At 44.7% G+C, this 24574-nt stretch overlaps 1 protein-coding gene across 1 annotated transcript in view; it reads right to left on the reverse strand.

Moving 5' to 3' along the window:
- The window catches only part of CDRT1 (CMT1A duplicated region transcript 1), a 35173-nt gene extending 11833 nt beyond the window's left edge, over positions 1–23340 (reverse strand). Inside the window, exons 1-10 of the mRNA XM_008686017.2 lie at positions 22836–23340; positions 22045–22176; positions 20873–21073; positions 20647–20774; positions 19736–19858; positions 16973–17082; positions 14722–14922; positions 9876–9997; positions 4928–5076; positions 3780–3922 (exon numbers count right to left, since the gene is read on the reverse strand). Of these exons, the coding sequence (XP_008684239.2) occupies positions 3780–3922; positions 4928–5076; positions 9876–9997; positions 14722–14922; positions 16973–17082; positions 19736–19858; positions 20647–20774; positions 20873–21073; positions 22045–22176; positions 22836–23340 (1814 nt within the window). The remainder of the gene's footprint in view (positions 1–3779; positions 3923–4927; positions 5077–9875; positions 9998–14721; positions 14923–16972; positions 17083–19735; positions 19859–20646; positions 20775–20872; positions 21074–22044; positions 22177–22835) is intronic.
- Positions 23341–24574: the final 1234 nt, after the last annotated feature.

The following is a 24574-nucleotide window of genomic DNA, read 5'->3' on the forward strand; positions in this document are numbered from 1 at the left end:
ATTTAAAAGGCAACTACATAAGGCAATAATTGTAAGTCTATGATGATGGATACACAGGATATAAAGATTTAGTTTGTGACAACAGGGTAAGAAGGAAGAGGGAGAAGGAACTCTATAAGAGCAAGTTTTTTGTATACTATTGAAATCAAATTGATATTAATATGAACAGGATTATTATAAATTAAGATATTAACAGTAATCCCCAAGGCAACCACTAAGAAAATAACTCAGAAATATAGTTTAAGAAAAATGACAAGGGAATTAAAATGGCACACCAGAGAATAGCCATTAAACACAAAAGAAGGCCATAATAGAAGAACTGAGGAACAAAAAAATTACTTAAGACTGTAGAAAACAAGTAGCAAAATGGTAGAGTAAGTCCTTTTTACCTTAAATATAAACAGATTAAACGCTTCAGTTAAAGGCATAAATTGGAAGGAAGGATAAAAACAACATAATCTAACTATATGCTGTCTATAAGAGACTCACTTTAGGGGCACCTGGGTGGCTCAGCCGTTAAGCGTCTGCCTTTGGCTCAGGTCATGATCCCAGGGTCCTGGGATCGAGCCCCACATCGGGCTCCCTGCTCAGCAGGAAGCCTGCTTCTCCCTCTCACACTCCCCTTGCTTGTATTCCCTCTCTCACTGTCTCTCTCTGTCAAGTAAATAAATAAAATCTTTAAAAAAAAAAGAGAGAGAGAGAGAGAGACTCACTTTAGATTCAAAACTACAAATAGGTTGAAAGCAAGAGAATGGGAAAAACACCAAAACAAAGCACAAAGTGGAGACAAAATTTAGACAAAATTTTAGACATACTTGTTAATAGACACCAAAAAATATATATGATGAAAAAAAGGTTGACTTCATCAAGAAGATGTAACAATTATAAACACCTATAAACCTAACAACAGAGCCCCTAAATACATGAGGCAAAACTCCCAGAATTAAAGGGAGAAACAGATGACTCAACAATCAGAGATGGACACTTCAATACCACACTCTAGATGATAGAACAACTAGACAGAAGATCAGCAAGGAAACAAAAGACATGAACTAACATTATAAACTAACTAGATCTAACAGGCATGTATAGAACATTTCCCCCAAATAACAGCAGAATGCACATTAATCTGAAGAGCACATGGAACACTCTTCAGGATAGGCTTTATGTTAGGCCAGAAAACAAGTCTCGGTACATTTTGAAAGACTGCAATAATACAAAGTATGCTCTCCAACCTCAATGGAATTAAATTAGAAATGAGTAACGGAAGGAAATTAGGAAAAACCGTTACTATGGAGAACTTAAACATGCTCTTAAATAACCTCTGACTCAAGGAATAATTCTGAAAGAAAATTAGAAAATACTTTCAGATGAATAAAAATAAAAACACAACATATCAAAGCTTTAGGGTTGCAGCTAAAGCAGGGCTCAGAGGGAAATTTATAGTAGTAGTAGTAGATGCCTACATTTCTCCAACCAATAACCTACCCTTTCACCTTAAGAAACGAGAAAAAGAACATCAAACTAAATTCAAACCAAGGAGAAGAAAGGAAAATAAAGCTTGGAGAAGAAAGCCATGAAATAGAGAATTCGAAAACTATAGAGAAAAGTCAATGAAAACAAAAATTTGTTCCTTGAAGAGATCAAAAGATCAACAAACATTTAGCTAGACAACTGACAAATATTTGCTTAGACAACCAAGAAAATAAGAGAGAAAACAGAAATTACTGAAATTAGAAATGAAACAGAGGATATTACGATTGATTGACAGAAATGTTCTGTAATGAGATAGTGGTGATGTGGTTTTTTTTTAAGATTTTTTTATTTATTTATTCAACAGAGATAGAGACAGCCAGCGAGAGAGGGAACACAAGCAGGGGGAGTGGGAGAGGAAGAAGCAGGCTCATAGCGGAGGAGCCTGATGTGGGGCTCGATCCCAGAACGCCGGGATCACGCCCCAAGCCGAAGGCAGACGCTTAACCGCTGTGCCACCCAGGCGCCCCTAGATGGTGGTGATGTTTGCACAACATTATGAATGTACCGAAACCATTAAATTGTACACTATAAAATGGTGAATTTTATATCATATGAATTTTAAAAACATTATCTTAATACTACCTGTGGAAAAGACACTAAAGACTAATATTTTTAAAAAACTACAGAGCACAGAAACTTTTTTAAGAATCATCATTCGTCTCAGCCCTATTTTGTACCCTGTAAGTTCATTTGTCATATTCTCTCCCACACTATATGCAGAATCTTAATTTTGGGTGAAAAATATTTTTGGATCAAGAGGACAGAAGGAAGACCTCTTTCTTCAGACAGCCATGATACCTGTTTTTTCACCCACATCATATTCAAAAGATGGGTACCAGTCCCATCATTAGAACTCTCCAGAAAGGCAATCTGCAAGATGGTTCTCATTACCAATCAATTAGAAATATTTACTGAGCACTTCCATGTGCACACCACTACTACAGATGAGTGGAGGAGGGGCCCTAAAAACAAGAACATTGACCATGTCCTCCACATGCCTATGGAGTTGCTGTAACTGTGAAGGTATCAAGAACCAATGTGAATGAGATTTGGGGGCCACCATTCAATGGCAATGAGAATGGTCTGAGAAGATCTCATTGCTGAGATAGAGTAGGAGGCTCCTGGGTTGACAGAATGGCAACCAAACTCCTAGATTTGCTGAGAACAGACTATTTTCCAATACCTACACTAAATCCTACAGAATCATGCTCGGAAAGTTACAATTTTCAGATGGACTCTTTTGAGTTTGATAATCCAGATGACATGCTAAGAAGCTTACTGATAATCACCTATGGGCTGGATAAAGCACCAAACAGAAGCCTTGCCCAGCCCAGCACCCACTCATCAATAATGCAGTCATACACCACAATGAGTAAACATTCACGTATATAACCCAAATACCCTTCCACCTCCCACAAAGTCAGTGTATGCCCAAGAGGTTCCTATGAAGATATGAGGAAATCTAGGGCCATATTCTACTAAATAACTATCCCCAGTAGATCCCCTAGAAGACCTATTTACTCTTTCAACCAATTAGGATAGCATTTTTTTTTCCTAGAGTTTTTTATAGTGCACTTAAGAGGAAGAAGCATTATTCTTGCAGCACAAGAGGGACTCAGAGCAGCCTATGAAACCCATGGCCATGGGAGAACCATTAACTGCGCACAATATTCCGTCCAAGTTAGCTCAGCTATGACCTCAGACTACTTCTCAATTGGCTCCAAGCACCACCACCACCAAAGTGGGACTGGAATTGTAAAATAAGATCCATTTGCTGTCCTGGAATAGAATGCAGCCAGCAGACTTGTAAGAAAGCCCCTTCTTTAAGCCCTTAAGTTACTTTTAAACCTTGGGCACTTGGATGATTTTTGTGAATACAGGCTTCTGGGGTAGAGACCAACTCCAGGTATTCTGAGTTTACTGGAACTGGCATTCTTAGGGACAGTTCTGCCAATATTCTTAAGTTTGGTAGACAACAGATATAAATGTATCATGTGTGTCATAAGCATAAGATTTCAATAACTTCTCAACATCCACGTCAAGTACTACTCTTTCTTAAGAGAAATAAGTGACAGTGGGAGAGGGAATGGCCAAATGGGGAGTAGGGTGGAGATGGGTAACAGGTAGAGGGGACAAAAGTCAGCAGAGAGCAGAAGGGACTGATCTACCAAAAACCGAAGTCTCGGCTATGGGGGAAAAGGAGAGAGTACTACATTCATCGCTCAGAGCTTTCCTGTACCTACTTTGGATGCTTGTAGGCCATGAGGCACCGCTCATACTTTCCCACCATGCTCCAGGCCATGACCAGGCCATCAGCACTTCCTGAGAGGAGATGCCACTGGTCAAAGCACAGACACTTCACGGCTCCCTCGTGACCACTGAGAGTCTGCAAGAGAAGAGGGCTCTGTTTTCACCCCATCTTCAACTCAGACTGTGAGTCCTCCAAAGGCCAAAGCTGGAGGCGTTTTTAGATGAACTGCAAAGCCACACTCTGCCAATCCATGACTACCACTCACTTGGTATTTACCTGAGCTGACTTTACTTTTATTCTAAGAAGGCCAGTGGTGTCCATGCCTCCCTCTCTCCAGAGCTCGCTCTTCCCCGTGAAGGAAGAATGTGGTCAAGGAGAGGCCTTGCTCCTGGTGGGTCTGTGGCTGGGGCAGGCCTCATCTTCCTGGAGTACCAGAGAGGGCCAGAATTCACCGTAGTCTGCTCCCACAAGGTGTAGGGGCAGGCACTCCATCCCTGGCTCCTTGCCAAGACCAGAAGACACCTGGGACATCCTAGCACCTTTAACTGCTGGTTAGACCATGGTGACAAGATTGATGGGAAACAACCCACCAGCCAGGCCAGCAGCTTCTCACTGTGCCCCTGTGCTCCTGGCACAAATGTATCCCACCACTGCCCACTAGGGCCAGGGGGTTTCAAATGGAGCAACGTTTTTTGCATGTGAACATTCAATCGCTTTCAAGACAGCAGATGTACTCTTTTCACCAGAGAGTAAGGAGAAAACCCACTGTGACTTTGTTCATTCCCTTACCCCATGCAAGAGTCAGGGTAGAATGTTCTGGAAAAGGAAAAGTCACTTTACTTCTGCTGCTGTTAAAAGACCCTGAGCCCATATATCATGCTGAGTCAGAATGTAGCCTTCCCCCACCACCTCCGTGACAATGTGGGTCACATATGCCCTGACCCTCCACTGACTCAGAATGGCCCTTTCTTGGGGGGATCGAGGAGGAGCTTCCTTGTCAGCTCTTCAGGACCATCCTTTTGGTGACCATAAGTTGGTAGCTTTAGGGTCGTCTGGGGAGGTCCATGGGGGAGACCATAAGTCTCCTCCAATCCATCGCCACCAGTGCCCCATTCCCCTGACAGCCCACCACCCTCTCACCTTTACCAACTGGGCTGTGACAACGTGCCACACTTTGACTAACCCCCGCTCACAGCTGCTCACGATGTAGATGTCATTGATCCTGGTGGCCAAGATGGGGTCTTTGTGTTTAAACGTCTTCAGACACTTCCCTGTCTCTACATCCCACTCTGAAAGGGACGGGGGAAGAGAAGAGGCATGAAGGCAGGTTACGGTGGAGTTCTCTACCCCATCACAGAAGCCAAGCCCATCAAGTCAGACCCTAGAAGGCTCTCGGCTGGCCCAGCACCCCTGTAGGCTCACCAACAGCTCCGTGTGCCTGCAACACAGAGCTCCCTGACCATGGGCCCCTGGAAAGCCACCATCCATAGACCTTGGCTCCAACCCTAGAACTTAGTGTTGAGGTCCAAGTGCTAGGCAGCTCATCTCAAATAAGCCTGCAAAATACTTGCTATTGAGTGAATTTCAAGAAAATCACCACATGTGTTCTGTGGCCTCATTCTTTCCAGACACTATTCTCCTGATTTATTATCCTTTCTATCTCCGAAAGAAAAAGAAAGCTGTCTGTCCTTATTTACATTTTAAAATATTTCTGAATGTGACTTTTGGATTTTACTAACTGACGGATTGCCAGAGCTGGGGGCAGGCTTAATGCTGCTTCTACATAGATGGTGTTGGACAGCTGCCTACCACACTGTGTTGGGAAGATATGAAAGTAGATGGGTAGGTGGGAGAACAGAGCTTGAAGGAAAAAACTGAAAGGAGGCACCACAAATTCAGGGATGATGAGACCATGAAAGTCGGCCTCGGTGGCCCCAGAGTACCTCTCAGGCAGCAGAATGTATAACCTGAGACAAAGTAATAACCACAGCTGATACTTAGATATAGCAAGTACCATGAGCCAAGCACCATTGGGAGTGCTTGACCACGTATTAACTCATCTTCACGAGACAGTTGCTATCATTATTGCCCCACTACACAGATGAGGAAACAGGCATAGAGAAGTCCAGTAACCTGCTCAAGGTCAAGCAGATGGTAAGCAGACTGAGCTGGGATTCGAACCCAGAGAGTCTGGATCCAGAAGCCACGCTCTTAACCGCATACACTAGATTAATCTGAACTATGTAGTTATGCTTTTCTTCATGTATTTTATATATATATATTGGCCCTTTTATCTAATTAGAAAGGAGAAAGCCAGGGGCGCCTGGCTGCTCAGTAGGGGGAGCGTCTGACTTTGGCTCAGGTCGTGGTCTCGGGTGCTGGAATCGAGCCCCTTGTTGGGCTCCCTGCTCAGCGGGGAGTCTGCTTGTCCCTCTCTCTCTGCCCCTCCTCCTGCTTGTGCTCTCTCTGTCTCTCTCTCAAATAATTAATAAAATCTTCAAAAATAAATAACAAGTTGGGGGTTACATTTCAGGTCTCTAAGTGTCTCCTCTTGCTTCTGTTGGTAACCAAGGCAGGTGGGAGGGGCCCAGGGGAAGCAAGCAGGCTGGGGGCTGGGGCCAGCATTAGGGTAAGGGGATATCTTTTGAAATTTTTTTGGTCGTGTATTTTGTGAATTAATTTTGACCTTTTAAATGCTGTGTTAAAATGTGTATCTTGAGAGGCAGCTGGGTGGCTCAGTCGGTTAAGCATGCCTTTGGTTCAAGTCGTAATCCCAGGGTCCTGCATGGAGCCCCACATTGGGCTCTCTGCTCAGCGGGAGCCTGCTTCTTCATCTGCCCCTCCCCCTGCGCATGCTCTCTCGCTGTCTGTCTCTCTCAAATAAATAAAATCTTTAAAAAAAAAAATGTGGGGCGCCTGGGTAGCGCAGTCGTTAAGCGTCTGCCTTCGGCTCAGGGCGTGATCCCGGCGTTCCGGGATCGAGTCCCACATCGGGCTCCTCTGCTGGGAGCCTGCTTCTTCCTCTCCCACTCCCCTGCTGTGTTCCTTCTCTCGCTGGCTGTCTCTCTGTCACATAAATAAATAAAATCTTAAAAAAAAAAAAAATGTGGGGGCGCCTGGGTGGCACAGCGGTTAAGCGTCTGCCTTCAGCTCAGGGCGTGATCCCGGCATTATGGGATCGAGCCCCACATCAGGCTCCTCCACTATGAGCCTGCTTCTTCCTCTCCCACTCCCCCTGCTTGTGTTCCCTCTCTCGCTGGCTGTCTCTATCTCTGTCAAATAAATAAATAAAAGCTTTAAAAATTAATTAATTAATTAATTAAAAAAATTAATTTTTTTAAATGTGTATCTTGATTACTAGGAGTTTTGGGTGCCCCATTAAGTTTTACACCTGAGGTGAGAGCCTACCTCCCCTTGCCCTAGCTCCAGCCCTGCCAGTGGCCCTGCAAGACTCTCCCAAGTTTGGAGGCCTTGTCTGGACTTCCAACTCCAAACCCTCATCCCCTCCTCCTCTCCGCTCTTCTCCTCAAAGCAGTCATGGCTAAGAGACTTCCAGTCGAATCAAGGAGGGCAAAGATGTAGGGAGGAGTAAGGTTTCTTCAGCAGGTCTGAGGATTTGCATATGGAACAACACTCCATTCTTGCTTTCCCACACCTTTTTCCTCCACCTACCCCTAACATGCTGTAGTTTCCTGGGTCCCTTGCTTCTCTTCTCTTTTTACTCTTTTCTTGTGCTTTGCAGGGGAAATCTCATCCGTACCTGGGGCTTCCCCCTTTCATTATAATTGATAACCACCAAATCGACGTATCTGGAGCCCCAGACCTGTTACATGGTAACCTCACATGTAAACTCACACCTGCCTCTCCGTCCTGCAGTCCTCCCCTGGCTATCCTCAGGAATCCAATACCCGATGCATTAGCTTTCTGTTGCTACTGTAACAACTTGCCACAAGCTTAGTGGCTGAAAACAACACAAATATATTATCTTACAGAAGTCTGACATGACGTCCTCACAAGGCTAAGATCAAGGTGTCAGCAGAGCTGTGTTCCTTTATGGAGATTTTGGGGCCGGAGTGATCCATTTCCTTGCCTGTTTCACCTTCTAAGGGCCACCCATGTTCCTTGGCTCATGACCCCCTTCCTCCACCTTCAAAGCCAGCAACGTTGCATGTTTCTGACCATTCTCCCATAATCACATCTCCTTTTGATCACAGATAAGAAAGTTTCTGTTTTTAAGGATCTATGCGATGACCCAGAGGCCCACACTGATAACCCAAAATAATCTCTCCATTTTAAGGTCCTCAACTTAATCACATCTGCAAAGTCCTTTTTGCAAGGTAACATGGTCACAGGTTCCAGGGATTAGGACATGGACATGTTTGGTTGGCCATTATTCTGCCTACCACACTCAGCATGTCCAAAGTTGAAGCCATCACCTCTTCCTTCCTTCCTCACCCTACCTTATTCTTCCCCTTAGTCCTTATTTCCATCCATGGCACTTCCACACATCCACTGGCCTGAGTTTAAAAGTCTGGCCTCATTACCTGCCCTTCTATCTTTCTCACATTTCATATCCAGCTGGCAGTGAAGTCCTGCCAATTGTCCCTAGAGAAATCTCCTTTCAGTCTATGCCACCTCACGTAAGCTCATATCCACCTGACTTTCTTCACGTCTGCTTGTTCTCAGATAGTCTGAAGATGCCACAGCAGTTCTCTAGACTGAGTAGTATCTTCACCTGTCTCCTGTCTCCACATAGTCCTCCGACTCCAAATCTTCCTTCCATACTATTCGCTAGAGGCATCCTTGTCAGATACACATTTGATCGTGTCAGTCCGCAGCTCAACGTGCATTTATAGTTTCCTGCAATCTATACGATACAGTTCAATTTCCTACCATGATGCAGAAGGCCCTTGATAATCTGGCCCCAAACAAACTAACCAGCCTTATGCCCAACACCACGTGCTGCAGTCCAGCCATACCAAGCAAGGGGAATTCCCTAAAGACGCCATTTTTTTCACACTTCTGTGGATTTGCCTGTATTGTGCTTTCTGCTTAGAATGTCCTGGGGCACCTGGGTGGCTCAGTCGTTAAGCGTCTGCCTTCGGCTCAGGGCATGGTCCCAGCATTCTGGGATCGAGCCCCACATCAGGCTCCTCTGCTGGGAGGCTGCTTCTTCCCCTCCCACTCCCCCTGCTTGTGTTCCCTCTCTCGCTGGCTGTCTCTCTGTCAATTAAATAAATAAAATCTTTAAAAAAAAAAAAAAAAAAAGAATGTCCTACGTTCTCCCTCTGCTTGTAGAACTACCCATCCTCAAGGACACACTCAAACACCACCCTGTCTGCTGTGTTTTCGCTGTTACTCTTATTTCTATGGTCCCTTGGAATTCCACATGTGGGACACCTGAGTGGCTCAATCAGTTAAGTGTCTGACTTTGGTTCGGGTCATGATATCAGGGTCCTGGGATCGAGCCCGCGCCGGGGGGGGGTTCTCTCTCTGATAAATTAAAATCTCAAAAAAAAAAAAGAATTCCACGTGGTGGTTAGGAGCACATGATTTAAAGTGAGACAGCCCTGGGTTTCAATCCCCACTCTCCCACTCAGCAGCAGCTCTGATTTGGGGCAATGGTTTTCTCTCTGAGTTCTGGATTCCTCATCTGTATCCACACCATAGGCTTCTTGTGAGGGTTAAACTAGTAAATAATATGTGCAAAGTACCTATGTCGGTCACAAATAGCAGCCATTATTATTCATATATTTATTATATCCTCCATTATGTATTTATGTATCTATCTCCGTTAAGAGATTATGAGCCTCTTGAGGAGATAAAAAGCCGTATTGAAAGGGCCATATCATATTTATTTTTTTCCTTAGCTCCTAGCACAGTGTCTAGAATATCGTAGGTATTCCACAAATAGTTGTTACCTGAACGGATCAATAGATACATGGATGGATGGATGGATGGATGGATGGATGGATGGATGGATGGATGGATACAAGAATGTCTTCCTACAGAAATGAGCAAAACAGTATTTTGACAATTCATGGATTAGGGGAAACTTCTGAGAAAGTTCAAGGCATTTCTTTCTCACCTTTCACCTGGCAATCTCTTGCTCCAGATACGAGCCTGTTCTTATATAAATCCATGCAAGTGACTGTCCCCTGGTGGCCATTGAAGATTCGTATACAAGCCCCAGTTTTCAGATCCCAGGATCTGCAGGAATCAGGCCAAAAAAATGTTTTTAAGATTTTCTGAGGGCCTAAAGGGATCTTACTGCATATGACTTCCCTTAGATCAGCAGTCTGTTGAAAGGCAGCAAAGTTTCATGGTCAAGTTCAGAGTCAGAGGCCTGGATTTGAATCCCAGTTGCAGCACCTACTAGGTGTAACTTTGGGAAAGTTCCTTAATTTCTGTGTAAGCGTCACTTCCTCATTTGTAGAACAGAAATGATAATGATAGTTACACCTCGTAGGGTTTTTGTGCAGAATTAAATATGCAAATGCAATGATTGCCAACCAAGAGTGATTTCCACCCCTAGGGGACATTTGACAATGTCTGGAGACATTTTTGGTTGTCTCAGGTGGGGAGAGACACGCGTCTGGTATCTAGTGTGTAGAGTGCCAGGACACTGCTGAACGTCGTGCAATGCACAGGACAGCCTCCACACCAAGTACTTTACACTCCCAAATTGAGAAACCCTGCGTTAATTCACGTAACATTGGAACAACGACCAACATGCAGAAAACGCTTAATAAATGTTGGCTGGTGTTAGGTGGAAGAGTTTTTAGAATTACCACCAGGCTTAAAATCCGTGGCACTGATTGAACGGTAGAGCTGATCTTCAAACAAGAACAATTTACTTCAGTCACTTAGATCCAAAATATTTTACGTGTATTTCTAAGACATATCTAAGAGATACATGGGAACATGTGTGAGTCACAGCATTTCTTAATAAGCAAACTTGCCGAGGTGTCTCACCTATCACCGATACAGACTTCCACTTCAGCCACTGTGCTTTTGTGAGAGGAGGAAGTGTAATATTAAGATAGTGGGCTCTGGAGCCAGGCGGCCTGGGGTACAGTCCCAGGTCCATCACTCACTACGTGTATGATCGTGGATAAGTTAATGAACCGCTCTGTATCCCAGTTTCCTCATGTGTAAATCGGGGATAATAATGGTAGTTACCTCATAGAGTTATTATGACAGTTGGCATATAATAAACAATTAGTAAATGTTTCTTTTGTTTTTCTTTGAATGCACTAAGCTTTTTCCTCTAATATTCCCAAAGGTCCTGTGGCCTTGGCTGTTTGTCAGAGCCTGCTATGCACCCACAGTGCATTTCACGATATCCCAATGGCCTGAAAAAAAGCATGTTTTGAATTTCTGTTTCTAGCCACATGGCTGACCATGTGTTCAGGTTGTTTTTCTTAAGTTATGCAGAAAAGATATTTGATAAACACTTTTAGAAAAATAGGAATATTTTTCTAAAAATATTTTTACTTTTAGACTGACGCCTGGCTGGCTCAGTCAGAAGAGCATGTGACTCTTGATCTTAGGGTCGTGAGTTCAAGTCCCACATTGGGTACAGAGATTACTTAAATAAATAAATAAGCTTAAAAAAAAAAGAAAAAGAACAATAGGAATAGAAGGAACATCCCTGATTTCACAAACTTATAAACAAAAAGTTATCACAGCAAGCATTATACTTAGTGAAAAAAACTATAGATGTACTCCCTTCAAAAAGGGTAACAAGACGCTTGCTCTCACTGCTTCTGCTTAACTGGAAGGCCTAGGTAAAGTCAGAAAGAAAGAAAAAGAAAAAAGTAGTATATAAGTATTAGAAAAGAAGATAATTATTGTCATTATTTCTGTTGAAAGATCATCTACTTAGGGGCGCCTGGGTCACTCAGTCGTTGAGCATCTGCCTTTGGCTCAGGAATCACACCCTACATCAGGCTCCTCCGCTAGGAGCCTGCTTCTTCCTCTCCCACTCCCCCTGCTTGTGTTCCCTCTCTCGCTGGCTGTCTCTCTCTCTCTCTGTCAAATAAATAAATAAAATCTTTAAAAATAAAAAAATTTTAAATTTAGGGGCGCCTGGGTGGCGCAGTCGTTAAGCATCCGCCTTCGGCTCAGGGCATGGTCCCAGCGTTCTGGGATCGAGCCCCACATCAGGCTCCTCCGCTGTGAACCTGCTTCTTCCTCTCCCACTCCCCCTGCTTGTGTTCCCTCTCTCGCTGGCTGTCTCTCTCTCTGTCAAATAAATAAATAAAATCTTTAAAAATAAAAAAAAAATTAATTTTAAAAAAATTTTAACAAAAGATATTTCAGGAGAATATCTTTATGACTTTACCAAAGGGAAGGATTTCTTAAATGTGTCAAGTCCACAAAGTCAACTACCTTAAAGTTGAGGATTTCTGTTCATCAAAAAACACGACAGTGAAAACAGGAGTCTTGAATTGGAAGAAGAAATTTGCAACACAAAAATGAAGAAAGAATTAGTATCCAAAAAATATAAAGAACTCCAACGAATCAGTAAGAAAAGGATAAATAAATAAACAGAAAAAGAGGCCAAACAACAACAAAAACCGAACAGGAATTTCATAGAAGCAGCAGCACAATGGCTGTAAAACACATTGTGATGGTTAATTTTGTGTGTCAGCTTGGAGGGTGTTTTGGGACAAGATCAACATTTAAACCAATGGGTGTCAAGTAAAGCAGACTGCCCTTCATAATGTGGATGGGCCTCGTCCAATCAACGGAAGGCCTAAATAGAACAAGAAGACCAACCTCCCGCCCCAACTCCAACATGAGGGAATTCTCCAGCAGACCACCTGCAGACTTATCTCCACCTCCAACTCTCCTAGGTCTCCAGCCTGCTGGCCCACACTGCAGATTTGAAGCTTTCCAGTCTTCATAATCACATGAGCCAATTCATTATCTGGAAGCCTTACTACCTACATATGAAAATATGCCCAACCTCATTAGTAATTAGAGAAGTGAAAATTATAACCACAATAAGGATTTATTTAGTACCCATCAGATTGGCACTTAATGTTGTCAGTCTTGAACATTTAATAGTAAGTGTTGGTGGGGATCTATAAGAAGGCACCTTGTCATACCCAACTGATGAGAGTGTAACTTAATACAACTGTTTCAAAAAACAATTTAGGGGCACCTGGGTGCTCAGCCATTAAGCGTCTGCCTTTGGCTCAGGTCATGATCTCAGGGTCCTGGGATCGAGCCCCACGTCGGGCTCCCTGCTTGGCGGGAAGCCTGCTTCTCCCTCTCACACTCCCCTTGCTTGTGTTCCCCACCCTCCCTGTCTCTCTCTGTCAAATAAATAAATAAAATCTTTTTTTTAATTAAATTAAATTAAAAAAATAATAAATAATTTTTAAAAATTTAGTACTCCTACCTAGAAATTTCACTACAAAGAATAAACCTTAAGAAAAACTCATGCACTATGGTTAACAATACTGCATCATACGTTTGAAAGTTGATGAGAGTAGATCTTAAAAGGTCTCATCACAAGAAAAAGAATTTGTAATCATAAGTAGTGATGGATATAAATAAACTTACTGTGGTAATCATTTTTCAATATATATGTATATATACACAAGATATATACATTTTCATATATATATATATCAAATCATTATGTCATATACCTAAAACTAATATGTTGTATGTCAATTATATTTCAGTAAAAAAAATTTTTTTTTACTAATTTTTTAAAATAATCTCTACATCCACCATGGGGCTCAAACTCACAACTCCAGGATCTCATGCTCTACCACTGAACTAGCCAGGTGCCCCCGAAAAAACCTTTTTAAAAACTCACGCACACGGGTATCAGGAGACACATCCAAGAACATGTGTAACAGCAGATGTTTATTCTTTGAAAGAAAAAAAAACTGGGAACAATGCAAATATCCATCAACAGAAGACGACATGAGTTATAATATATTCATCCCATAAAATACTATGTCTCAATGAAAATAAATTAATTACCGCTACCTATATCCTATGGATAAATCTCGAAATCATGGTTCAGTGCAAGAGTCAAGTATATTCGAATTTTTTAAATACAATTCCATTCACATTCAGTTGAAAAATAGGCAAAAGTAATCAATATATGTGGAGATCTATAAATAGTTAGCAAAACTAGAAAGAAATACAAGGGAATAATTAGTATAAAATTTAGGACAACATTACCTCTGGCTGGGAGGGAGAAAGAAGGGAAAGACACACAGTGAGAATTGGGGAACAGTAACAACCTATTTCTTGGTCTGAGTAACAGTACATGGATGTTTATTATATTGTTTACAAATAAATGTATATGTACATTTTTAAATACTATTTTGCTTCTATACCGTATTTCATACCCACAGAAAACCACTTTTCCCTGAGGTATCTATAAAAAATATATATAAATTATGCCATCATCTAAGAGTGCTAAAAAAGATACTTTCCGAAGGGCACCTGGGTGGCTCAGTAAGTTAAGCGTCTGCCTTTGGCTCAGGTCATGATCTCAGGGTCCTGGGATCAAGTCCCGCATCAGACTCCTTGCTTGGTGGGGAGTCTGCTTCTCCCTCTCCCTCTGCTCCTCCCCCCTGCTCGTTCTCTCTCTCTTACTCTCTCTCAAATAAGCAAATAAAATCTTGAAAAATTAAAAAATATATACCTTCTGATTCACAGCCTTCAGCTAGAAAATAGATCTGATAATTGCCACAAATCAATCTCATTCAAAGTTTAAACCGTATACAAATTATTGGTTTTTACCTCGCCAAATAAAGAAAAAAAAATGGTATGGGTTATTCAAGAAGTCAGTAAGATAAGTTTTCAATAAACATGAAAAGGAAAAAGCATGCATGTTTCTTCCACGAGCTGACTTTAGGCCCTGGGGGGGTGGACCCCAACTCCCTTTTACCACTCACCTGATACTCAGGTCATAACTCCCGCTCAGTAGAAAGTTCTCCTCCTCACACAAGAAGAGGGCACGGACACTCCCAGCATGGCCTCGGCACTCGATGGGTAACTCCTTCACTTGTATGACATCTAGAAGCTGGATCTTCCGGTTGGATGACACTGCGACCAAATCTCCCCCAGAATAATGAATGACTCTGTTTCGGTCCCACCTGAGTTGCCCAGGGAAAAAGATAATCCATGAAAGAAGAGTTAGTGTCCTTCCAGGAACTCCCTGAGTATGATGGCTGTCACCTGCAGCAATGGTATAGTGGAAAGCTGAAGAAGACACATCCCCAGTGGACCCCTACCTCGTACCATACCAAAAAGTCATTTCAGGTTAAAACCTAAAGACAACAGGCAAAACTATTAAAAAAAAAAATCTGCTAACATATGATAAATCCTCAAGAGAGAGAACAGAATATGCATCATTTCCCAAACTTGTTTGACCACAGAAATCTTTTTTTGTGGAAAACCTCAGAGGAACACAGCTGGGAAGCCCTATACCAACGGCATATCCCACCGTTTCTTTTTTTTTTTTTTTTTTTTTCTCTTAACCAATATCCAATGAGCCTGTATTAGGTTCAAAGCCCAGTGCTAACAAGTACCATGGGAAATACAAAGATGAATTAAGATATGGGTCCTGCCGTCAATGACCTTGCAGTCCAGTAAAACAGGGTAAGTTAATTGTCCAATCATAAGATTATTAGCAAACAGATATGAGCAAGATGATCAAACCATTTATTGTCCAAATTGAGAATTTTTTATTGTGAAAGGGGACACTATTATTGATAACTCCAGGACCACAGAGTAAAGTGGGATTATTTCAGCAAACAGAGATGTAGTCATGTCTGAATATGAGAAGTAATTCTTGATATTTTCGTCCTCCTTCCCCTTGTTATGTCTAGACTTCAATCAGCCATCATCTTTTCTTAAGGGCACTTATCACCATGCCAGCCATAAAAACTCATCTTTGCCTTTCCCCAATCTGCTGTGTCTTCCCTCTACTGACTGGTCAAGATGTAATTTGTAAGTAAGATTCACAGTCAAAAAATAAAATAGAGAGAGACAGACTCCACAAAACCTGATGAGTAAAGAGTGAAATCCTAGGCCTAAAGTATGGCAGAAAATTGATTATTGGGGCACCTGGGTAGTTCAGTTGGTTAAGCGTCCACCTCTTGGTTTTGGCTCAGGTCATGATCTCAGGGTTGTGGGATCAAGCCCTGTGTTGTGATGGGCTCCATGCTCAGTGGGGAATCTGTTTGGGATTCCCTCCCTCTCCTTCTGCCCCACCCCCTACTTGGGCTCCGGCTCGCTCTCTCTCTCTCAAATAAATAAATAAATCTTTAAAAAAATAAGTTGATTGTTGAAGGGCCTTCCTCTGGCATACCAAAGGGATATCACACCATGCGGTTATCATCAACACCATTTTCATGTTTAACATGGAAAGATATCCATGGTACTTTGCTGGAGTGGGTTACAGAAATATGTGCAGCATATCCCCATTTTTTTAAAGATTTATTTATTTATTTATTTATTTATTTATTTAAAGACAGCATGAGAAAGAGAGAGCATGAGCAGGGGGGAGGGGTAGAGGGAGAGGGAGAAGCAGACTCCTGGCTGAGCAGGGAGCCCGACTCGGAACTCGATCCCAAGACTCTGGGACCATGACCTGAGCAAAAGAGAGATGCTTAACCAACTGAGCCACCCAAGCGCCCCCATAACCCCATTTTTATTTAAAATTTGTAGGTATACATGCAAAGAAAATTCTAGAATACACATAAATATACATGAATATTAATATAATGAATATTAATCCACGTATTACTATACATGAAGATTATAGGAGGTCTTTGCTTTTCTCTACACATTTTCCGGCATTTGGTGGATTTCCTCTCCGCATTAAGCATATATTACTTCTAAAATTAGAAAAAACATAAAAATATTACAAGAAAAGCAATGCTTTTATGCACGTGACTTGTGTGAAAGACTGTTGATCAGTATACCCAAAATGATAACAGGACAGTGTCCTCTACCCACTGCCGAGAATGGTGCAAACACTCAGCACTGTTCTCCGAAGGGGATCTCATGTCGGTGGGGGGCTGGAGCTTGAGGTGAGGAAGGATTGCCTTTCCAAGTGAACAGGGTCACGGGAATCCTAAAGACGCCAGTGTGGGTAATTCAAGGGTCCCCGAAGACCTGGATTCTGACCCCAGTACCTACGTGTCAGAGAGGATGCGGATATTGTAAGTCCCACAGAAGACATTTCTCTCCTCCATCTGGACCTGCTGAGTTTCCTGGTTCTGGTATGCGGCCCACAGGTTGTAGTCATTCTAGCAAGGGAACACTCAGAGTCAAAGCACAGTGGCAACTTTACCCCGGGCCCCAAAGATGCACCCCCTAAGGTCTCCCCTGGTAGAGACGTAAGGGCCCAAGGATTCTTCCTCTTTGGGCTGTGGCTGCCACTACACGTGGGTTGGGAGGGACCCACGAGCAGGACCTAAAGTAATCCACGGAGAGTCAAGGGTCCTGACTCGTCCTCCACCTCTTTGTATTTTCTGTGTGTTCTGAGTCCATGAACTTCCGAGGTCGCCGATCGCTCAACTTTTCCAAAAACCCAGCTCACAAAGGGTAATGCTCACAAAATAAAGTCACAGGTGCCCTCTAACGGACTATGTTGCAGGAGTCTGGGTTTCGTGGGTACACTGCATATACCTGACAGTACAAAGCGTACTGGTGGGAACTCAAGCCATATGGGAAATCACAGCTACGCACTCTGCATTTGTGCCTCCATGTCTGCACACGGAGGCAAGCTTGATTTCTCCTTACAGCTGCCGCAAGAAGTACATCATTTGCCCCATGAAGTATTCTCATCGTTTTACAGATGAGATATATCCGAGCCTCAGAGAGAGGAAATCAGTTTTATCAAGTCTCAACAGGGGTGTTTTCCTTCCCTTTCTAAGAGTTATTTCCTTCCTTCCTCCCCTCCCTCCCTCCTTCCTTCCTTCCTTCCTTCCCTCCTTCCTTCCTACTCTCCTTCCCTCCCTCCCGCCTTCCCTCCCTCCTTCCTTCCTCCCTCTTTCCTTCCTCCCTCCTTCCTTCCTTCCTTCCTCCCTCCCTCCCTCCATCCCTCTCTCTCTTCTTCTTTCCCTTCCTCCCTTTCCCCTGTCCCTCCCTCCCTCCATGGCACACTTTCTGATCCACTGTGGCATGCCAGACATGCTGAATTCTGGCACAATGACTCAACCAGACTGAGTTTCACTCCTCTTTCCAGCCATACTCTTTACCCTCAAATAGCAGGAAATGACCACCATGCTAGCAGGAAACCAAAAAAGAGTGTGAGTTTATCATGAAAGCAAAGAAGACCACAGCATCATGTTTGGACCTGGGAGCCCTCCTGGGAACATCTCTTCAAAGTCTCCTTCCTACTTAGCCTTCTTCTCCATGCCCATAGACTCTTCCTTGGAATGCCCATTTTTCTTGGCTCAACCTCCTTCTTGATTTCTAACCCAGTAGTGATGTCCACCTTAGAAGCCTCTCCCCGGGGGGCGTCTGGGTGGCTCAATCGTTAAGCATCTGCCTTTGGCTCAGGGCATGATCCCGGAGTCCTGGGATCGAGCCCCGCATCAGGCTCCCTGCTCCGCTGGGAGCCTGCTTCTTCCTCTCCTACCCCCCCTGCTTGCGTTCCCTCTCTCGCTGGCTGTGTCTCTCTCTCTGTCAAATAAATAAATAAAATCTTCAAAAAAATTTTTTTTAAAAATCAAACACTGTCCAGGTAGTCCTTTTTTGTCAGGCAATTACTAGCTACGTCACCTAAAACAGAAGGATGTTGATTCTGTTATACTTAGAGCAACAAGCTTGGAAAGAGCGGGTCAGCATCCAACTTATGTCTCTGTCACTCTGTCTGGGAGACCTGAAACTCTCTGTGCCTCAGTCTCTTCATCCGTAAAATGAGTGAGTGGGCCAACTCAAAGATAAAAAATTGCAGGTCAAATGAAGTCCACGAATGTGTTTTCTTTGGCCCCCATAGTTTTTAAAAAAATGCTTTTCATTGGTTGCCCGCATTTAAGGAAAACAAGAGATGTCACAAGATAATTCAGATTTCTGACTTCTCTAGAAAGCTCACATGGATGGGGAGGTGGAGGTCCGTAGTCTCCCATGCCAATAATTCGCGGGAGCTGCGCAGCAACTGGCCCCTTCAGATGGGGAGGGAACTCTCCAGCTCATGGTGGTTCCGTCATACTCGCTCACACCACCAACCTCCCTCATTCATGCGACCTGTCTGGCCTCTACAGACATATGAACTAGATGGTAGCTCCGGTCCCTTCCAGCCCTCAAACTCTAACTCATACTACACGGTTGCCTTAGGAGAAGCTACAGTCTGGCCACGCCTCATTAAGTACCCTTTTGGGGCCCACGGAAGAGATTTCAAAATAGAATGCCCTTGAGCAGAGAGGAGGGGGCAAGAATCTGATGGTTTTAGGAATGACCATCACGCCTGGACATGCTGAATAGAGATCTCAGAGCCTTTCACCGGCTCTTCATTGTTGCCTGAGGTTTGGTAGGGGGTCTATGGTTAAGTAACTCCCCCCTTCATTCCTAGAACCAGAATAAACCTGGAAGTGAAAGGGGAGAAGGATTAATTCATTCGGGACCCTGGACGTTCTGGACCTTCCCTGGCCCTTCCATTTCTGAGCCACACTTTTGCAGCCTCTGGACGTGGGGACTGACGGGTGTCGAGGAAAATCCCAGCCATCACTGACATCCACTCGCTCACCAGATGAGGAATTTAAAGCTGAAGGAGAGGAAGTCACTTGCTTAAGGACACACAGCACAGAACTCTGGTCTCCCTTAGGGAATGTCACCTCCCAGACCGAAATCCACATTTCCTCTACCCTCATGTGACGGCTGAGTCTGGACTCCAGCACGGCTACGGAGAACAGCACACACTCACAGGGACTTGCCCCAGACGCCACCGCCACCCACCTTTGTTCTCAGTTTCAATTTCTGATTTTTCACACGCATGCGCTTCCCGTTATCGGTTATTTTAGGAACTGGGATAAAAAGCTTGTTGGCATAATTAGCATCGATTCCCTTTGTGTAGGATCCCTGAGGGAAAAAATACACAGAAAATGGTTACTGCTTTGGGCCCGTACTCTCCAAGAGGAGGGGGGAAACCAGTATTTGGCAAGATCCGAAAGGTGGGTAAACTCTGGCGAAAGAAGGCCCCGGCCTGACCCACTAGGCTGCTAGCGTACGCAGACCGGCGTACGGTCAATAACGAATACCAGACATCTGGAGAGCCACCAGCGGGAAATGGCCAGCAGTCCTCAGCTTCCCAGAGGATGGCCCGCCTCACAGTGCCGGCCTCTTTCTGTCTTCTGTCATCTATCTCTGCTAAGAAAAACTCAAGCTCTCAAGAACCCATGATTGAGGGTAAGGCTTCAGGCAGGAAATAGAAGCAAAAATGCCAGAGACGGATACTCTCCAGGAAAATGGCACCTTGACCCGAGAATATATACTTCATGGTCTTTGAAACATCTGTGTACCATATAAGCTGCTCCAAGGACATCCTCGTGGCCCTCTTATTGCAAAAGCCACAACAGAGCTCTCTGGGGAAAACAACTGCCCGCTCTGCGAGGTTTCAGAAAGGCTCCGCCTCTCTCTTCCTGAGAAGTTTCTATATATGTTGTCCCTGCTAGATGCACTGACCGTGGGGTGTTTAACGGGGAGACCAGACACAAAGGAAGGGGCCACTGAAGCCTGCAAAGCAGCAAACTTGGAGGAGGAGGCCAACTAAGGGTCTACGGAATAGACCGGAAAGGCCCACAGTCAGGCCAACCTCAACACGGAAATGGGGCCGGTCTCTGGATGGACCCCACGCAGACGGGAAGTACCTGCAAGAAGGCAATATGGTTCTGAATGAACGTATGCATGGACAGATCCATCTTGACCTGCTGCACCAGCGTGGCCCAGTGCTGGCTCACCAAGGCACACCTGTTCAGGCTGTTTTTATCCAGCATACCTGAAACAAAAAAAACAAAAAAAAATGGAGCTGGGAAACTCCCAACCGAGCCATAATGAGCAGCATCTCGAGAAACCCCCCAGTACAGCCCAGCGTACTTAGAATATATTTGGAGAGGTGAATGGGCAGGTTACGGATGAAGTCCTGGTATTTGCTGACCCCAGAAGACAGGTCTTTGACGACGTCCAAGTCAACCAGTGGATCGGAGGGCACGTACTCTGCCTTTGACATGCCTGCTTTTCTGGAAAACAGCCTATTCATCTCAGAAATACACTGGATCGAACTCTTCCATTGTCCTTCTAGAGGAAAGCCAGAGAACGGGGCAGGGTGGGGTTGTGTCTATGGTAACTCCAGGCCAAGAGAAGCCCTCAGCAAACCCTCTCCCCAGAAATAGAGCTCATCGGAATCCACCCACAAGACCGCTGGATTTTTGTCACTTCTTCTGCCAAACTGGAAATGATAACCTCCCCAACCAAAGGCACAAGGACTTTTCAGGCTTCCCAGTTCAAGCAGATAGAGTAGCAAAGCCTGCCTGGCTTGGGTGAAATGGCCTTTTGCCTGGAATTCCCTTAGAATACCCCAAGAAAAACAAATGTAAACAATTTGGAAAAGGGGGAAATGAATGACATGAGTGGGTCAAGTGTTGATAATTATTGAACTTGAGTGATGGTTATTACATTGTCCTATCTGTTTATGAAACTGGAAGTTTCCAGATAAAAAGTGCTTGAGAATCGATGCTTTGGGTTTCTTGTAATTACGTCACATAGAGATCTCGCTTCACAAACCAACTTAGGAGAGCCCTGAGGTCGGGCCCCAGTTCCCCACTGCTTTTGTTTCCTCCTCAAGACTGAATGCAAGGCTGCAGAAAATAGGCGCTGGTGGGCTGACCCCTAGAGGTACCCACAACGCCAAAGGTCAGGGGCCAGACAGGGGGTGGTGGCCCAGGACAAAGGGAGACTCCAAAGGAAACCCTTTGATAGTGTCCAATCTGAGCTCTATTTTCAGGTGTCTCTTAGAGGCACCAAGATGGAGAAGTGAAAACATGGACTTCAAGGTTATAATGACTGCCTTTAATTCTTGCTTCTCCCCTACCGGATTTGGGATTCCATGACGTAATAAGGATCCGTGAGCCCAACACACTGTTAGCGCCAACTGAACGTTCGTTTCCAAATCTGCCACCTCCAGATGCCACTGCCTTGCCCGCCGCTCCAACCCCATTGGGCCTTCCCGGCCTCCTGCCTATTAGTTTCCTTGCCACACGCTGACTTACCAAAATTAGATGCTTCACCCCCCACGTTGTCAAGCGAATTTTCTCTTCCTGAAGCTCTGGACAAAGGGAAGGACGCGTTCCTGGTGCTGGCTGCCCAGCAAACATCTGAGGTCTCAGACTGCGGGTTGTAGTCTTTCTCGGGAAAGAAAAACACATCCCTGGTGTCTTGATCGAGGCCTGAAAAGCCAACGGCCAAGACAAGGTTGCTCTCTAAGCGGGGGTGTGGAGGAAAGGAGGTGAGACAAGCAGTTCTATTTCTACTTGCTTCTCTTCAATCTACATGAAACGGACCCGGCCAGTTATGTCTGGGTTTTCCAGCGGGGTGGGGTGGGGTCCTCTGAGTTTCTATATAAAAATTGCAGGAAGGGGCGCCTGGGTGGCTCAGTCGGTTAAGCATCTGCCTTCAGATGCTTCCCTGGGTCCAGCATCGGGCTCACTGTTCAGTAGGGAGCCTGCTTCTCCCTCTCCTGCTCCCCCTGCTTGTGCTCTCTCGCTCTCAAGTAAATAAATAAAATCTTAAAGAAAGAAAAAGCTCTAAAAAGACCAAGACAATAAATAAATACATGCCTGACAGTTACAAGTTCTGCACTTCCTTCTGTGTGTGCACTTTATACTTTTCTAGAAGGAAGTCACAGTCGGCAATTCCTCCTTTGGTAAACAGGACTGCAGGTGAGGACAAGGAACCCCAGCCTGCATTCTGGAAGATCCCCGCTACCTAGGCTTGTCCACACACCTGGTCTCTGGGTGTGGCTTCTGAAGTCGGCTTTCCTAGTCCCCGTGGCCTCGTTTACCTGCGACATTGTTCCGCCGTCTCTGAAACAGGGCCCTGATGACACTGGCAGCCGTGAGCAGGAGCTTGGGGTCACACATCTGCAGCAGCAAGAGCGTATACTTTGCCTTGGTCCGGGGGGTGCTTCTCCGAAACCAGTACAGAATCTCCCTCATCTTCTGCTCTACGGTTTTATGCAACATCTGGTTCAGGGAAGACCTGACGATTTTCCCCTCCTTCCTGCTGAGGTTGACCCGGGAGCGGCTGTAGATGAAATCCTTCCCCTGCGTGGTCTGAAGGATATTCTGAAAATAGTGCAGCAGGTAGAAGCTGTTCAGTTGCTCCAGGATGCTCACGAGAAACCGCCTCTGGGGCCCCTCTCCGATCCTCTGGAACCACTCTTTGGTAGAGAAGATTTTCCAAGCCAAGACACATGTTTCACACTTTCGGCACACAGGGACAGCACTGTCTCCCTTCTCACAATGAAAATAGGGGGCATTCCTGAGCCTCGGGTCCAGGCTTTCCATGATCCTGAGATGACCCGCTCATTTTATCCTTGCCCGTTGTCAACCCCACCAAACACCAGAGGTACAGGAGAAGCTGATGGAGATCCCGGTTGAGCCTTTTCTGTTATAAACATTTCCCAGAGGAAAGCTAAACCCCTGCGTTGGATGGAAAGTTGATCTCTCCCAGAAACTGCCGGTAGAAGTCTGGCTTTTTGTACTGACCTCCTAGGAAACCTGGCTTTTACCGTAAATCTCCTAAACTGGGCACTGCTGCGGTGGAGGCAGTTGCTGTATATTCTGAAAGAGCTGGTCATCCCATTTCTAGGACAACAAGAACAGTGTTAGTCAAATTTAAGTTCTTAAAGGAAAAAAATATATATGTATCGTGGAGCCTGGCGTTGAGCTGTGATTGTGATTAATGACGGGTAAATAGTCATGATGTACTTACGTTTATAGCTGTTTGTATACGATCCTCAATGCGTTTATAGTCATTTCCTAACTCTCCTCGAACTGAGCACGCAAATGTGTAACAGGAACGTAAGTTGTTTTACTGCTTCGGAATGCTAACCAGAAACCTCTACAGGGAAGCCCTCCTTCGTGGAAAAATGTCACTCGGCCTCCATCGCACGCACGAGCACGGGTCTGGGAGACAGTACAGTGACTGAATTCAAGAGGGGGTCGCCCCTTGGGGTTCATGAAATTGAGCACAACCCGAGGAAGTGTTTGAGAGCAAAGAACTTTTGATTACGTGAGGCAAGTAAGNAGCCAGGGAAAGAGCTATCTCCCAAAGCACTGTCTCCGTGGCGTTAGGAGGGGAAGACTGTATTCAGTGTATTGAGGGGGCGGGGGCAAGGAGCTTGCATATACATTAAGGAATTTATTCCTATTCTACTACTTGGGCATTTCGGTGCAATCACTCAGGCCCAGCCCATCCACATGTTAGTGCATGCATTATGTCCGAAAATGGCAGAAGGTTCCGCCCATAGGTGGAGATCTTAGTATTATAATGAGCTAAAGGTAAGTTCAGGACAAGGTTGAGGGGAGCGGGGGCGGGGAATCTGTGCAGAGCCTCAGCTCCAAGCCAGCTCAGACTGGCTCTGGGAGGAGACATCAGGCTAAATATCTAACTAGGGGCTACCAGGTGAGACACCCAGCTGAGCAGCTCCCAAAACACAGCACATTCCGTCCTGGCTCACCTCCGTTCCCCCTCTTCTTCTACCACTAGCTTTCAGCCCTCTGATCTGAGTAACCCCCA

The sequence above is a fragment of the Ursus maritimus genome, unplaced genomic scaffold, assembly GCF_017311325.1.
Source record: "Ursus maritimus isolate PB19 unplaced genomic scaffold, ASM1731132v1 scaffold_14, whole genome shotgun sequence".
NCBI lineage: Eukaryota > Metazoa > Chordata > Mammalia > Carnivora > Ursidae > Ursus > Ursus maritimus.